The sequence below is a fragment of the Seriola dumerili genome, unplaced genomic scaffold, assembly GCF_002260705.1.
Source record: "Seriola dumerili isolate Sdu_G_001 unplaced genomic scaffold, Sdu_1.0 BDQW01001124.1, whole genome shotgun sequence".
Taxonomy (NCBI): domain Eukaryota; kingdom Metazoa; phylum Chordata; class Actinopteri; order Carangiformes; family Carangidae; genus Seriola; species Seriola dumerili.
Window position 1 is genome coordinate 4922737 of NW_019175379.1, and position 17409 is coordinate 4940145.

Consider the following 17409-nt stretch of genomic DNA (forward strand, 5'->3'; position numbering starts at 1 on the left):
TAAATGTCTGACACAAGAATAAGATTGAAACAAAGTGGAACAGAAACCAAGACGGGACTGAGACCACACAAACAAACACACACACGAAATACAAAACATACCCCACCCACAAGTTTTTAAAAACATACCAGCAGGTTGATGTCATTGAATTGCTTTGTAAGTACATAATTAAAACACAGGGTTTCACAATTATTTCAAGAAAAACAAGGAAAACTAAAAAGTTTTCAAAAAATATATGGATTGATTTTTTTTGTATTGTTTGCTGCTTTTTTTGGCTCATATTTATGTTCAAACATGAATTAAAATCTTTTTTCTGGGATGCTGGGAAATCATCGACAAGGCTGCTAATGAATATATGCAGATGTTGACCTGATATATTTCTGCTTCCCACAGTTACCGCAACATCGGAAAAAATGTTCCTGTTCAAAAATACGACGTTCCAGTCATTGGTACCTTTAATGTATAAATTATTTATTCCCATAAGAAAGGCTCCATCTTTAACTAGTCACACTTACAGTATTTATACTGTACGTCTGTTATTGTTGCACGTCTGTACAAAAACAGCCTTTTTCTAATATATAATTCATAAACTATGGCTTCAGTCATAATTTATGCAGTAACAGCAACATATGCAGTAAATGTATCTGTAAAAAACAACATTGCAACTTTGTTGTAGTAGTAATAATATACTGTACAATATCCAATTAAAAGTGGTCTTCAGTCGCTAACATGTCTATGAGTTAACAACTCTTCATCTTTTCATTGCTCCCACATCATGTAAACTATGTTGGCTCCAGCACTATCAGCCTTTTCAACAGGTGTCCTGCTGACAGCTCTGGCCATGTTCACGGTGAAGCTGAGGTCAAAGGTCACCACACCCGACAGGACTTTGCCCCCCGGTTCATAACCGACGACTCAGGACAGCTGAACACTTTCCGAAACTCTTCATAGTTACTCATTGCTCCGACAACTCTGCAGGGCAACAACCACGGTAAAGGTCAAGGTTGTAAGAACTCTATGTGTGTGTGTGTGTACATTCATCAGTGTGTGTGACTGAGTGTGTACTCACCTGTATTTTGGTGGACTGTGGGCTCCACTCTGGATCTGGTCCCTGGCTGCTTCTGGTCTGTATGAGTTACATCTCACCTGCAGAGCACAAACACATATGAAGCATACTGGGCTGAAGATACTGTAGCAGCACGTCATCAGTGAAAATCCCTCAAATGGGTCATAAACACTAGAGCTTGCTGGTTGGTGGTCGTCGGTGAGGGACCATCAGCGGGACGAGAATAGAAAACAAACATAATTAGCAGAGGGAGCAGCAGACTGAGCAGATAAATAGAAAAACTGCCTAATAAAGGAAAAATGTGCTGCAGCGCTGCTCAAATTATCAGTCTGAAATAATTTGCAGCCTCCCTCTAATTAACAGTTCAAGATCCAAATGGAGCCTTATTAGCTATGTAATAGCCCCTAACTTTACCCATATTTCAACCTCCATCCATCACGAAAAGATGTGATAGAGACAAGAGGTAACATTGGCGTTGCTTTCCACCTCTGGAGACAGCTGTTGGCGAATAAAGGAATGAAGTTTGATGCTGAACTAGCAATGTTTCTTCTAGACTAATAAGTTAACAGCTGTTAATGCTAACGTCAGCTATGTAGCAATAGCAAAACTTACAAATAGCCCCTTCAAACGTTACCAGTAAGGCCGATACCTCAACATTCACATTTTTTATTTATTTTTTCATCTTTTATTAATGAAACTTTAACCCACGTTACCTGCTCAGGAGAAACGCCATGTATGTTCAGAAATGACAACAGAGGTACCCAGAAATGCTCTTATAGTCAGAAGCATGGCTCTGAAGGCACAGCTAAAACAGTTTATGTGTTCTTACATGTGCGTAGCTCAGGAAGAACAGTTGGTTGTTATTCAGTCCGACTCCAGGAAGCAGAGGCTCCTCCACACCACCTCTGCTCTCGTCAACCCACCGTCTGTATGCCTACGCACAAAACACAAAAAGAGGGTGAAGATTTCTCACCTGGACTTCTGTCTTTTTTTCCACAGATGACATTTTGAGTGGTGAAATATGGATGCAACTAATAAACAAATGTCAAAGATCTAAAGAGTGTGAAGAGAGAGAGAGAGTGAGAGAGAGAGAGAGAGAGAGAGAGATAGTGTAAGAAAATAGACCCTACCCTGAATGCTTCTCTTATTCCTCCATTGTCTGCTATGTTTTCTGCTAAAGTCCTCTTACCCCGCACCTACAGGACAAAACATCCACAAAGCACAAACTCCTTCACCAGATATGTACAAAAGTTAGTTAATGAATGCATGATTCAGGGGGTTATTATTTCAATTTCATTCTACTGTCGCAGTTGTAGATTCAAACCCCTTGTTTCTTACATTCAGGCCTGCCTCCTCCCAGTGGTAGCCATTATACTGCTCTATCATACACTGGGTCTTCTCATTGAAGGCTGTGACGGACGAGTTGCTCCACCACTGGTCAAGGTTTCCGTTTTTGTCATACTTGCGACCTGTTCAGAAAAAGCGGCTCACAAATAAAATCCCCGAATCTAGTGGAGAGAAATATCTGTTCCACTTTCTGATAAGGCACCGTTTATATTTATATTATATAAATATAATATATTTATAATAACCATTTGGATTGAGTCAGTCATTTTTCAAGCAAAAACTGAGGGAAAGAAGCCAAATAGTTGGCCAAATGGTTCTATAATAATAATCCAAAAAGTATAAAAGTTTAATAAGCTGTTTATAAATAGACTTTGGTCCAGGCGTCCTGAGAACACTCTAATGGAGGAGTCTCCCTAATCAATTAAAGAGCTAGCTAAAACGACTACTCATGCTGGAAGAAGAGTTTCTACAACCTGGCAACCCAAACGTTGCTCTTATTAATGACTTATAACTCATCTGTAAAGCACTGGTGAATGACTTTTCTTAAACCATTAGTAAAGGTGTTAATTATTGATCTTATGAGCCTTTTATCAGAAGGTGGTACCAAATCATGTTTTGTTATTTTAAATGTTTTCTGAGGTCGTTATTAGCGACCAATATTTACCGTTATTGTCAAAGCCGTGTGTTAACTCATGTCCCACTATCACCCCGATGGCACCATAACTTAAAGCTCTGGAAACAGACACAAAGTTAAAGATTATTCATCATATATTTTCACATCCTAAAAACTGCATTATCTTTCATAATAAACTCAAATGTTGAGAACAATATCATCTATAGATGTGAAATATTTACTGATGAATTGAAAACACTCATCTCATGTAGAGCACTGATCTAAAACTGACTTGGCATTAAACTTATTATTGGAGAAACTGTAATTCCATGACCTGTGGAGACTGAGGTACCACTGCACCTCTTCTATGTGATTTTCTATTAGGAGGTCAATGTCAGAAAAATCCTGTACTTATTTCAGAGCTCTTCGCTGCACGAGCTGGCGTCTCTTTGGTCTGTTAACAGAGCGTGTCACATTTTCTTTCATCTCACCTTGGGTACTCTCTTCCCCAGAAGAAAGGTTTTTGAAGCTCTCCAGCAGGAAATCCTAAACGAGAAGATGAAAGTAGTTTTTTGTTTGTGTGTCTGTAGCTCTTTCCAGATCTGATTCATTCACTGGAGCACGCTGAGTAATTTTCGTCATCTTTCAGCCTTTAATTTGTTATTAAAAAGTGCGGTTTTTGGAGAGGAAGCAACTACTATAAAACTGATTCAAATTGCTTAGTTTATAAAGAGTGTCCGCCTGTTATATTAGTTTGCTTTTAAAGCAAATTCACAATTATTTCAGTGGCTGAAATATGTACTCAGCCACTGAAATAAGTGGAAATTTGCAGAATCCCTAAAAATGTTATCTGTCTAGACAGAACATCAGAATAATTAAGTTAAAGTGATGTCAAGTGTTGGCGTCTCAGTAATCAATCATACACCGTCTTACTGATTTGATTCGTGGAAGAACTGTAGAAGGCGTTCACAGTTGTTGGGTTTGTAAACCACCTGAAACACAAACACACACACAGACACACACACAAAGACATTATCGGTCAATGAGGAAATAAAAAATAAAAAAATAAAATCACTAGAGTTGACACAAAGTGGGTTTCCATCCAAACTCTAACCAAATTTTAAGAAGATCAGCAAAAGAAACTACAAATAAATGCAATTTATCAGGAGTTTCTGTTGCTTTTCCTTTTTCTTTTTTAAATGTTCAAATTGAAATTGTGCATAAAAGCAGCTGGATGGAAACCCACCTACAGACGAGCCCCGCTACTCACTCCGTACGTGGCACGCTCTTTCGAAGCCAAGCGATATCAATTTGAGCGATCAACTTCAGCGTCTGCATCACGTTACCGTAGTAATCCGTCTCATCGAACTTTAGCTAAAACACACAGAAAACAACTACAAACTGTTAAGTCTTGCAATTTTCAAACTTGCGTGTAGGAAAAGAAATGATGTTTTATTATGTTGCACAGTTTGTTTCAGTTTCAGTGCCAAACAAACCTCCTTCAGATCCTCGTTGAGGTAGGTGTCATTCAGAATAAACTCGGGGTAGCCAACCTTCGCCAGGACTGCATGAGCCTTGAGAGAGAGAGCAACAGCAGAGTGAATGTTAAGGACAGTTTGAACAGACTTTTACATAAACAGAATGATCAGACATTTATTCAGAGTAACTGACAGTGAGCGAAAAGACAGAATAAGATTCAATTCTATTAAACCACAGTGCCTTAAGAATAAATGTTCCTGAATCGTTACAAATGGCTTTTGAGGATATTAAACTGTTAAGCCGATCCAGACAATAAAAGACACTGATGTAGGAGTTTTATTAGGGTGTTGTTGAACTGTGCAAGTTTAACATGTAACAAAAACTCAAGGTGCACTTCATTTGTCATTGTTACAAAATTGGTGCATGATGAGTAGTTTGGTTCAAGGAGAGAAGTACTCCATTAAAATGAACAGAACACTTTACCCAATGGTGCTTGCGGATGGCACAGCACTATTAAAATAGATGTGGGCGCTTAAATAATTTTCAGTCTACGAAAACATCAGAAAACCTTTTGCCTTTTTTTTGTTTTGTTTTATCCAAAAGCCAATAATATTCAATTTACTTTATTTTTCATTTTATTCTTACTAAAATCTCTCTAAACAGAGTCATCAGACTATCCATCTCCCACAATCCAGGTAAGAGGAGAGAGGAGTTACACCCTCCACTTTTTCTTTGCATTACTTCAAGTAAATAAACATGAATTGTTATTTTTATTTCAAGTTAATGGTCTCCTAAAAAAAGATGCAAGAATTGAGCAACAAACAAGCAAAGCACAGGGCTGTGACGTAGCTGGTTAAAATACAGAAATGTATGTAACTGTTATCCCTATTTGTATTTCTTTCTCATCTATATATATATATATATGTATAAGTATATATATGTACATATAAAGCCAAAGTTTGCAACTACCTGGTGAAGACAGGTTAACATACAGTATAGCTGCAGCCAGGTATTTCCCTTGGTGGAACACCAAATCAAAGCTGCCCCCAAGTGGTAAAAAAAATATAAATGCTAAGTTGAAAGGAAGTTTTTCTTTTTTCTTTTTTTTTTTTTACTGGTGATTTTTTTTAATCATGTTTTAGAGTTGAGATGAAGCGAGGACTGTCTCTTGAAGAAAGTTGGTTTTGTAAAGGAGGAAAGACGGTGTACTATAAAGAAACATGGGAACGGGCCGATGACTGTCCGCCTCTCTTGCCTTATCTATGGCTCTGTTCTTCGTTGGTTGATCCATCCACTCATTCTCTTTCTGCAGAATGTCGATGAACGCCCAGCGAATACCCTTGATCAGCTCCTCCATCTGAGACACACAGTCACGCACAATTTAATGTATGATACAGGGGAGATTATGTTTGCTAGAGTTGGGTTAAGGGTTGCTCGGTTAAGGTAAGAGTAAAGAATGCATTATGTCAGCTAGGGTCCTCACAAAGATAGAAGTACAAATATGTGTGTGTGTGTGTGTGTGTGTGTGTGTGTGTGGGTGTGTGTGCTCAAGTGTCATTGCCACATAAACACACACACACACATTAAATAACATCAACTCCTGGTGACACACAGACAAAATAAACCCCATACACACATCTATTACACAACTAAACATATACTCACATTTAACAGTTGACCCAAGATTTAAGATATGATGTCATGTCGGGAACACACATACACGTGCACACACACACACACACACACACACACACACACACACACACACACACGCGCCATGTGTTTCTTGTCCTCCTGGAAGTGTGTGTTGACAAAAAGGCGCCCAGCGGCATAAACAAGCGAGTTCTCGACGTAGTTCACACACTTGTCCCAGCGCGGGGTCAGAGACGTGGTTCCCGTGGTGACCTGCAGGGGGAGCGAGAGATGCAAGGTCAATTTCCAACTTCAATCATTCAAGCGCAGTTTCTCAACTTTAGGTGATTTCAAAACTGATGTTTATATTTGAACATTTTTAAATTAAAATGAACAGTCTGAAATATACATGACATTATTATTTGTATTTATCTGATGCTTTAAAAATTCAGCAAAAACAGAAAACCATAGTTTTCAAAATCACATAACTTTCCCAGCTCCTTAACTTAAAATCAGGGTTTGATAAAAAAAAAATATATAACTTACATCAGAGTTTTTCCTAATTAAAAAAAAAGTTTTAATATTGAACTCTCCATTTATGATGCTCAGACTGTGTCTCAGTTCCATATAACATTCATAGCAGGTTTGAGTGAGTAATCCGTCCTCGATGGAAAAGTGACAATATATGCATATTAAATATGCTGAATTTTTGAGCTGACTGATGAATGAGCTCCCACTCAATATTTTAAACCTCATCTAAAAACCTGTTTAATCTCAGGCTTTAATTTACGTCTCCTAGTCCATTTTTTTTCTTATACTTCAATAAAATTAACTTGTCTTTGATTTAAATACTTTTATAAATACATTTTTCAAGTTACCACTGTACATAAATTTTTACTTATTTATTTATGATGCACAAAGTAGTGTCCAAAAGAAATGAAGGAGCTGCTTACAGCTCCAAAATATAAAAAACAAAATGTGTGTTGATGAAACAACTTCAGACAGATCTCAGAAAGTAAAGAATATATGTGTGTTTAATCTTAATTTTGGCTTCTCTTAATTTTGATTAGTAGCATCATTGAAATATTTCAGAAATAGCAGGTTAATATCTTTGGCTCATATCTTGTACTATTTCTTGTGTGTATAAAACAGCACCGGCAGGGTTTCTTTAAATACTGAATCACTCATTGATTTATTTTATTTATTGGCCTAAATGTAATAAAACCTTAATATATTGAGTCTAAATATCCTCCTTAACTCCTCTGTCTGGTTGTTGAACAGCGTCGGTGCTACATTAAAGGCTCGGGTCAAGAGAGATTCTGGGAGAAAGTCATGAGTTCAGATTTATAGTTTGTTAAATTAACTCTGAAATCAGGATTAATTAAAGGTAAATCATGCATTGCGAGGGCCCAAATGTATTTCTTTATGATGCAGTTTTACATAATTTACAGGGTTTTAAAAGGATTCAACCCATTAAGGAACATTTGGTTCAGCAGTTTATTTAAAGACTTAAAAAATGACTGAACAAGGACATAGATTTTGGAAGATGCTTTGAAAAACGTACCCGAGCGTAGTCGAGGTATCTGTAAAGGAAACGACGACTCAGAGTGGTGATCCTGGAGAACACCGTCCTCCACTGTACGTAGTTTGCTACAGTCCTGAAGAGAGAGCGAAAGAGAGAGGACGATTAATTGAAGCCTACATGTAATCTTATTATATGCTATAATGTACCTATAATGAGATACAGGAGCCCCAAGCCCCAGTGTCTGTTCATCTGTTTGTGTGTGTGTGTGTGTGTGTGTGTTAATGTGTATACCTGGGGTCTGTGCTGTTAATGAGCTTGAAAAGTTCCTTGAAGTACTGCGGGGCTCGGACGATGACGGGCTCGGAGGAGGGGATGGACCGAGACGGGTCGCTTTTAGACTCCACCACAGCTTTCACAAAACCCAGCCAGTCAAACTACACACACACAGGCACGGCGAGACATATCGTTAACGGTTTCCTTCCATATCCATATCAGTCTAATGAGTAATTTATTTCTGATTGTACAGTGTGAGTCTCTCGCAGATTCACTTCTACGAATTGTTGGCATCTCGGTTTGGAACATATTTTTACTTTTTCAGCCATGTGGCAAAATTGTTCCATCACTTTGGTCCAGACTGAGAAATCTCAACAGCTATTCGATGGACTGTCGTAAAGTTTTGGGTATGGTATGGTTTGGGGAAAAAGAAGGATATTTTATTATCTATTGTTGTTGTTTATGTGTGTGTGTGTGTGTGTGTGTGTGTGTTCAAAGTACCTGTGGTATGGAGCGCTGCAGGCGGGAGAGTGTGTATCTGTTGTACATGTTCTCACTGGTGCGGTTTTCATAGGGAATCAGGATCTGGAGACACGATGAGCAATGTCACACTGACATGACTGATTCAAAATTTATGCAAAAAATAATCTCCCTTTATACTGTCGGTGAAGTTGATGAATCAATTTCATATCTCATGGTTAATAACATTGGGGTTTTAATTAGCTCCAGAGCCGTGGCGGCCTATCAGATCATCTCCATACATTAAGTGAGATTATATTTATGTGACATGACGTCTTTACATGAGCCAGTTTGGTCTCGAAGGCAAGAGCCTTTTCCATCTGGGTCAGTGCTGCTTTCTCTGGAGCGCCCAGCATGACGGCTGTGTCCACCATCAAGCTGAGCAAGGCCGCACGGTACTGAAGAGAGAGAGAGAGAGAGAGAGAGAGAGAGAGAGAGAGAGAGAGAGAGGGAGAGAGAGAGAGAGAGAGGAGAGAGAGAGACAGAGAGAGAGAGAGAGAGAGAGAGAGAGAGGGAGAGGGAGAGAGAAAGAGAGAGAGAGAGAGGTCGGGGGGGCAGACAAAGGCAGAAAGACAAATGTCATTTATTCTTTCATTGCTGTGAGCGACTGTCACTATCACGGCCAAACATCTGACATCAAGGGCTTACATCTGCACTCAGACATGATTATACTTGTGTAACAGTAAGTTTAATTTAATACTATTTATGTTCTTTATAAGTAACTTTTTTGAAGAGATAGATACACAGTGCTAATAAGTTTATAAGTGGATTCTGCTCCAGACATCCAGCTGCTCAGAACTGGTCAAATACAAAAAGTTTAAGAAAAAGAAAAAAAAAATATTTCTCCTTGAATTGTACATAGTAATTTTAATTACATAGCATTTTTCTTAACATAATTATTAGCCTAAGTTATGATACAATGAAATCAACACAGTGTTTGAACACAAAATAGCAGAATAGCAATCTAGAGTTTGTTCCTATGACCTAATGCAGAGCTTTGTATATACAGTTTGTTCTGTACAGTTGAGAGAACAACACTGATAAGGACAGCGTACTAATAACAAGATAGTGAGAGTTTTTCCAGTTGAGAAAACCTCGTCACTGCATACTGTGCTTTTTTTTCCCTTCTGGCCTAATGAGGTTACTATTAGTGGAGCAATCGGTATCGGCTCCCTTTCCCAAAATTAATTTCTCACCTTATTACTGTCTCACATTTGAAAATGTTGAGTCTGGGAAGAAGCTCTTGCTCTGATATAAAAACCCAACATTAACCACTCGATATTTCAAGTGGCTGAAAACTCTTTTCTGCTGCGATTTATCACCCGAGCAGGAAGGAAATGGCTGCTGCAGGAAGAGGAGTTTTTAGATGACAGGTAAGTGGTGAAAGATGAAGCAAAAACTCACTGCCTGTGCAGAGGAAGTGTTGGTGATGTAGTCCTCCCTGGAGGGCAGAGACAAGGATGCCTGGTCGAGCTGCATAAAGACAGAGAGCACAGGTTAGCCTCCGCAGCTTTTTGGGCTTGTTTATTTTTTAACGTTTGCTGCAGCAATAATGAGCAGAAAAATGTTACTGAGCAAGCTGCTGAATCCGTACAGTCATATATGATATGTCCACGCTGGTGGTTTTCACACTTTACTTTAAGTCTCCCGATTTAGTATTTCTGAACACCTTTAATAAATGGTTTATATGCAGATATAATGACATTTTAAATATTGCCTCCTCTTATGGGTGTCAGGAGGAGTTATAGTTGTTAACAAATACACTAATACACATTTAAATATGCATACAGCTACTTTTTAGTGTGTTATAAACAAGTTATTAAATGTTTATATGTAAGTTTATATGCTACTCTTATGTGCGTCAGTTAAACATGAGGCTGTAGCTGGCAGCTGGTTAGCGTAGCTTAGCATAAAGACTGGAAATGGGGTAACGGCTGCCCTGGGTCTGCGCACAGGTAACAAAATTAACATGTTATATCCATAAATACACTGGAGTGTGAAAATGGCAGCTTGTGATTTACTGGGAGGGTGCTGGAGAAATAAGCATATTTTCCAAAATGTCAAACCTTTAGAGCTGGAACCATTAGTTGATTAATGTAATCATTCAGTCACCTACTTGGATGATTGATTCATTGTTGAAGTCTTATTTCAAGCAAAAATACAAAATTTGATGGTAGAGTTCCCAATTTGAAGATTTGATACTTTTATCAGAGTGATATTGGGTAAACTGGATATTTTTGAGTGGTTGACTATTTCACTTTTCACTAAGTTATCACTTTGGGCTCTAATTTTTCACTATTTTTAAAACTTAACAATTAATTAATTAATTGAGGAAATCAAAATCTTCATTAGTTGCAGCCCTAATCCCTTAAAAAACCTTAAATGTCAAACCTAAATGTGAAAAAACATGAATCATGCACAAACAACAATAAAAGGGAATGTCTCACCTTGATGATGTGGAGTGAGGAGTTCTTGTCGTCAGGGGAGACGTACAGGCGAATCAGAACGCTCTTACTGTGCTGGTTCCTCATCTCAGCCACGGTCTTCAGGAGGCTCCACTGAGCCGCCGACCACTGATACTCCCCGCCAAGCCCCTCCCCGACAACAGGCCACCGAAACTCTGCCTGCCTCAGTGTTTTCAGCATCGGTTTAGTGTCCACCTTCTCCAGCACAGCTTTGTAAACAGACACACACAAAAAACATCAGCATTTGTTTGTTTTTTTTAATTCTACAGTCCTTTATTGATTTTCATTATTTAAGTTCATGTTGTTGTTATTTTTTCTACCTTTGTGATCATAGTTTCCCATTTCCCCCTCGTGTATCTTATTACTTTTGATGCTGCAGTGACCTAGATCTGTCATTGGGATCAATAAAAGCTTATCTTATCCTATTTTATACTGTCACTGTGTGTTTGTGTGTGTCTTGACTTACAGTATATTTGTGAGGACCTGTTGTAGACATGGAAAGTGGGGACATTTTAGGATCACGAATGCTTTTTGGCCAGTCCTCCTGTCTACTTCAAAGAGTTGTTTGAGGGTTAAGATAACAACTGGGTTTAGATTTAGGTTAGGTTGAAGGTCAGGTTAGGGGCTAGAGAAGGTATGATGAAAACAACAGTCCCCACAAGTGCTGTACGTAGATTTGAGTGTATGATTGTTGTATTGTTTACACGCTATGGCCAATAATATGGTCATGCTGCCACATTATGGGGATAAGAGTTGGAGGTAGGTGTGTAGTGGTTATGTTCCAGGTTAAGGTGAGTCTCCGGGGAATGAATGTACATCAATTCAATGTCCCTCTAAGTAACAAAAACCAAGTGCATGTGTGTGTGAGACTCACCCTCGTTTATACAGGAGCGGTAGAGGATCTTAGCTTTGGTCACTGCCTCCAGTTCATCAGGGTCTGATGGAGCTTCCAGTAACTCTGATAAGAAACAACAGGTTAGGTAACAATTAACACTTTTTTTATTTTTTATTTTATCTTTTCTTCTTCCCACGAAGCCAACCAGGCTTCGTGGGAAGAAGAAAAAACAAGAAAAATGTTAATATGCATATCAACAAAAGAAATGTATCTAAACAAAAAAAACAAATATACTTTTCAGATGTTCTTGTTAAGATACATTTCTCCTTTTGATATATAGTTTACATTTATATTATTTATTTAAAAAGAGTGATGGACAGCGTTTTCTTCCCTATCAAGAGTTTGTGAAACTGCTTTGTGAAATAAAATAAAATCAACAAGTTTAGTCTTGCTTTGGAATTAAGTGATAATAACAGAAAATCACTCATTAAACTTGACCTGGTTGTTATGAAATCATATTCCTGCTGTTTCTCCTCACATATCCAAGTAGAGCTCTCTTTTTGTCTTTTGATAGAACATTTTGAGTCTTTTAATCACAGTGTACATCAACTTTCATTGAGGCTGATGAACTCAGACACTGATGGGAAATTCCTGGGTAAAAGCAAACCTTTGAGTTGGATGTCGACATGCTGTCGCAGCCAGGGGTAGATGCCATATGAGGAGGAATCTTCAGGGATCGGGTTCTCCTTCAGCCAACCACCACAGGAAAAACTATAGAAGTCCTCGCAGGGGTCAACAGACCGATCCATTTTACTTAAAATAGACCCCGCTACAGGAGGGAAAGAGACAAAAAACAGTCCCAATAATAAGTGTTGAGCACTAGATACTTCAGCCACAACTGAAATATCTCATGCTCAAGCAGTTTCCATACAAACAAGAGTGGAGGCTCAGAGCCACCACTCCTCACCTGCTTCGATGCACTCTGGACTCAAACAGAACTCCTCCTGACTGGACTTTTGAGAGACTGAGGGGGAAGAAAAGAGTTGAGGATGAATGGTGACAAGTGAAATGTATAGATCACCCTGTGACTCAGACAGTAGTGTTATTTTGTAGGAAGCGTTGGTTGCATGCATGTCTATATATACTGCCCCAAACCACATAAATGTACAGTTTGCTGGTGACACGGGTTTTCAACAGAAACTCAACCAAGGAAATTTTAGGTGGAGGTTGACAAAACACGTCACCCCGGAAAAGTTGGCGGAGGTGCGTTAGTCATGGACAGAAAATCATCTTATTCTGCCAATGTGATCTCAGGACAACTCAACAAACTCCAACTACAGATGAAGACCTTGAGATGTTGTCGGGGAAGGGATAAATCTACCAGTTATTTTTATCATCAATCATTCTGGCAACTCTTCATAGATTATCGTCTTGTCTGTAAAATGTCAGCAAAAAAAAAGTGAGAAATGCTGAGCCCAAGGTGTTGTTCTTTTGATCAACCAAAAATATTCAGTATAAAATGGTGATAGACAGAGAAATGGAGCAAACTCTCACATTTGAGCAGCTGAAACCAGGTTATATTTGGCACTTTTGCTTGAAAAAAAAGATCAATTGATTAAGAGATTATCAAAATAGATGCAGATTCATTTCCCATTGATTGAGTAATTGTTTTATCTCTAGTTGAAAGCGCAGAAAGAAGCTTGTAAGTGGGCCTTATGTTATGAGACCGCAGAACTCCACCAAAGCCGCTGTCAAACAACATACACAAGACTTCAGAGAAAAGTCAAACTTTTAGTAAATGATTTTGATCTGGCCCAGAATTTATTGGGTTTGTTCCGGACCCGCATCCCATCCCTCCACCGAGTTGTGTGCAAATGGTCTCAGTGCTTCACAACCTCCTCGGCCTATGTAAGTCTAACAAAGCTGCTTTTATCAAGGAGCTGAAAGAAAACAGCATTTTCATATTGTGTCCTTTAAAAGGCTGCAATATCATGCGTTATTATGGTAACACAGGCCATCAGTGAATGAAGCGCTGATGGAAGAGAACCTGATAATCATACTTTCATGCAGCTCAAAATGAAAGTGGTTATCAGAGGGGAAGTGTAATGAGTGACGTTCCCACAATCCACTCATTATCAAAATGGGACAAATACAGACCAAAGTGCAGTTGATACAGCTGGAGGAGAGCAGTCAGTGTAAACAGTTGGTGGATTCATTTTTTTAACCTTACGCCGGCCTGAACTGAGGAATGCCTCAACTTACAACCGCCACCTAACATAATGATGATGTTTACTCATCAAGTCACGAGAACATCTCGAGCACTTTCTGAAACACATCACCTTTTCTGAGTTTAACTTGACTGTCAGTTGTAATTACTTCACATACTTCTAATTAAGGCAATCACAACACCACAAACAGAGTAAGCCCTCCATTGTTTACGCTACTTGTGGCGTAACCACGGGTTTACTCATTCACTTCCTTTCCTAGAAGGTGAATGGAAGCCTGTCTCTCTAACCTCCAGGCAGAAACCACCGTTATTGTGATGTGTCTGCGAGGGCGTGCAGAGGCAGCACAAGCCCGCGAAGTGAGCTAACGGATTTAGAAACCAAATCCCCATTGTGAACGGATGAGTGGAGCGTTTATGGAGCTGCGCCGCAATGTCTGACCTCTGAGGTTGACCGGTCATGTTGTCTAGTTAGAGCTGCTTGTGATGGGTTGATCAACGTTGTGCGTTATGCACACACTCACAACTTCAGCCCTGTACGACCGCGCTCGGCCTACAACAACCTTGACGACCTATTCTGCTCCTTCAGAAACACTCAGGGGTTTAAACGCCCACATCCACAGATGTCCGAGGCTCCGGTGTCACTACTAATATTAACCTCATGTTCGCTACTCAGATACCAAACAGGCCACTCACACAAACATGCATGTGCACAAACACACACTCTTTAAAAATGAAAACATTTCTGTGTGTGGTCAGTCACATGGCTGGAGACCATTAGAGAGAGGTTCCATTAGAGTGGGTGTGTGGAACTGCATATGCAGGCACATCACATAATTACACTTCACTGCTGCCACGAGAATCCTGGCTTCCTTCAATAACTAAGAAAAACAATACTTACCCCGCCCGAGACACACTCGTGTACCCCTCCCAGCCACGAGCATCCTCACCACCACACACTACTGAAACTACTGAACCGCTCAAACCGTCTGCACGAGGGCAGTTTTGGGGAAATACACGTATTTCCTTTACTTGTGGAGAGTGGTGAAATGGGAATATCAACACTGCTCTTTTGTCTGTGCGCTAAATATGAAGCTAGAGCCAGGAGATGCTAAATGGAGACAGTTGAAACTTAAAGTGTCCTGCCATTGTTTTGGATTCAAGTTTAACTTTTACAAAAGTTAAAAAAGTTTTCTTAAAATCTCAAAGTTTGCACCGACAAAGCTTCAATCTATCAGGCAAAATAATAATAAGAAACACACTTTAAAAGTTGGTAAATATGGAGAATTTCACGCCTTTTGTGTGAACTCATTCTTCCATTCATATGCAGCAAAATTTAACAATCAGGAAAAACTGTTTTTTCTGTGACACCATCAAACATCTGGTTGACATGAAGTCTAGAAAAAGAGGAACCGTGCTACATGTAGTGGTTTTAAATAAAGTATGATTAAATATGAAAAGTCTGATTCTTTCTACACTGTTACCTAAGTTTTATATAGTCTTTCAACACTGTCTGGTGCTTCTTTTATAGCTTAAGTAAAGCTGTTGTTGAAATGTGCCACACAAATAAAAATGCTTTGCCTAAATTCATCAAGACAAAGTATTGCAACACTTTTTTTATTTTTATTCTGCCTGTTTTCAGCCGGACTCTGGGAGCAAGTTGCTGGTTTCTCTCTCCCTGTCACATCTATACTCATGTTTTTGAAAGTGCCAGTCTTGTTTAATCTGCACTGCCCTCTCTAAATAAACAAATACACACACACACACACACACACACGCCCTACCCGCCACTACTCTACCACACAGTCCCTGCTAATTAATTTCACATTCTGAAGGAAACAATACCCACAAAGTGTCACACACACACATTCTTTCCTCTTTCCCCAGTGTCCCATTTGACTCCCACAGTGCGTTATGGAGAGTCCGAGGTTCTGCATGTGCACGTGGGTGTGTTTGAAACCTTATATGGACCAAAAATAGTTTGACACAAATTACCCGCGAGCCCTCCATAAAGACCTTTGCTCCCAGCAGCGTGCCTGTGTGTTATTTACAGTCAGTGTGTACTATAATCTGAGGACCGCCTGCGTAATATACAATATGTTTCCATGGAATTCCATTCAAATTATAATGTAGGATCAGTGAGGAGAAATGTGTGTGGTGAGTGGTGTGTGTGTGTGTGTGTGTGTGTGTGTGTGTGTGTGTTTGTGGACTTACCCAGTATGAGTGCAAGCAGAAGAACAGCACAGAGACACACACACATGGCCAGTGCTATCCTGTAGAGACGAGTGTTACCCTTCTCAGGTTTAACCCCACCGCCGCCTAAACGCTCCAGCTCCATGACTTTACTATATCACACACAACACACACACACACACACACACACACACACACACACACACTCACACTCACACTCACACTCACACACACACACACAACTCTAAAAATCTAACTCTCAGGTGGGGAAGCAGTGACAAAAACACAACAGAAAGCAAAAAAAAAAAAGAAAAAAGGAGAGAAATCTGACCAAAAAAAAAAGAAATCCAAAAGGTTACAGGAACATATTGTAGAAATTCACACTTTATTCACTTTCTCAGCCTGTCTCTCTTTCTCTGCTGCTATCTGTCTATCTGCAGCTACTCTAACTTCACCCCAGCTCTTCAAACTGTCCCTCCCTCCCTCATCACTCCACCTCTCACCCAACACTCCTCCTCTCCTCTCCTCCCTCCTTCCCTCCTTCTAGGAAACAAGGGACCAGACGTCCCAGTGGTGAACAGAAATCATTTATTAAAGTCATTGGCTAAAACCAGAACATTATCTGTGTGTGTGTGTGTGTGTGTGTGTGTGGTGCATAACTGGCTGCAGACCTTGTTAGCGGCGTAAGCATACGTGTGAAAAGTGTGCGTGTCTAGTCTCATGTTGAAAACAGCAGGGTGCTCTGCTCGAAACATTTATCAGATCAGACAGTCAGTAGACCAGAACAAAATTAGATTCACTCTCTCTCTCACACACACACACACACACACACACACACACACACACACACACACACAGATTACAATCGATTAATCTGATGATGATGATGATGGTGACGTCGCTGCCTGTAGAAACACATCTGTGTTGTTGTCACAGTGCATCAATAGTTTCTGATGATGATAACACCACAGTTCCTGATAGGTTGTCAACCGTCAACCACCACCCCCCCCCCCCCCCCCCCCCCTTCAATATAGTGAGAGCTCTTTCTGCACGTGCTCATTAGGGTTTGGGGCGTCGGCCACAAAGTCCCTTATATAGACTTGACTTCCTGCGCTGCTGAAAACACCCATTCATCATGTGGACACTTTGACCACGAAGCTATTGTTCACCACTTGGACTCGCAATCATTTGCGTCCTGTTTCACTCTCATTGTTTGAAAGCTCAACTGGGACCCTTGG

General features: G+C 39.7%; 1 protein-coding gene across 1 annotated transcript; it reads right to left on the minus strand.

The window, feature by feature from the left end:
• Nucleotides 1-248: 248 nt before the first annotated feature.
• phex (phosphate regulating endopeptidase homolog X-linked) lies at nt 249-16361 on the minus strand. Its single transcript, XM_022767103.1, has 22 exons — nt 16193-16361; nt 12722-12778; nt 12422-12583; nt 11794-11877; nt 10902-11128; nt 9859-9927; nt 8736-8852; nt 8437-8520; nt 7954-8096; nt 7702-7795; nt 6282-6410; nt 5761-5862; nt 4523-4600; nt 4297-4400; nt 3960-4018; nt 3518-3572; nt 3078-3145; nt 2405-2535; nt 2197-2262; nt 1896-2000; nt 1070-1146; nt 249-972 (listed from the first exon to the last, which is right to left on the minus strand). Exons 1-22 carry the CDS (start codon nt 16314-16316, stop codon nt 870-872), a joined length of 2238 nt encoding a protein of 745 aa, XP_022622824.1. The 5' UTR covers nt 16317-16361; the 3' UTR covers nt 249-869.
• Nucleotides 16362-17409: the final 1048 nt, after the last annotated feature.

Bases quoted from the DNA above. Each gene is read 5' to 3' on its own strand.
- phex (XM_022767103.1), bottom strand. From the start codon at position 16,316: ATGGAGCTGGAGCGTTTAGGCGGCGGTGGGGTTAAACCTGAGAAGGGT. The intron at 11,129-11,793 runs GTGAGTCTCACA...CTGTTTACAAAG, and splicing joins CCGCTCCTGTATAAACGAGG to CTGTGCTGGAGAAGGTGGAC. The intron at 1,147-1,895 runs GTAAGAACACAT...TGTGCTCTGCAG, and splicing joins TCTTCCTGAGCTACGCACAT to GTGAGATGTAACTCATACAG.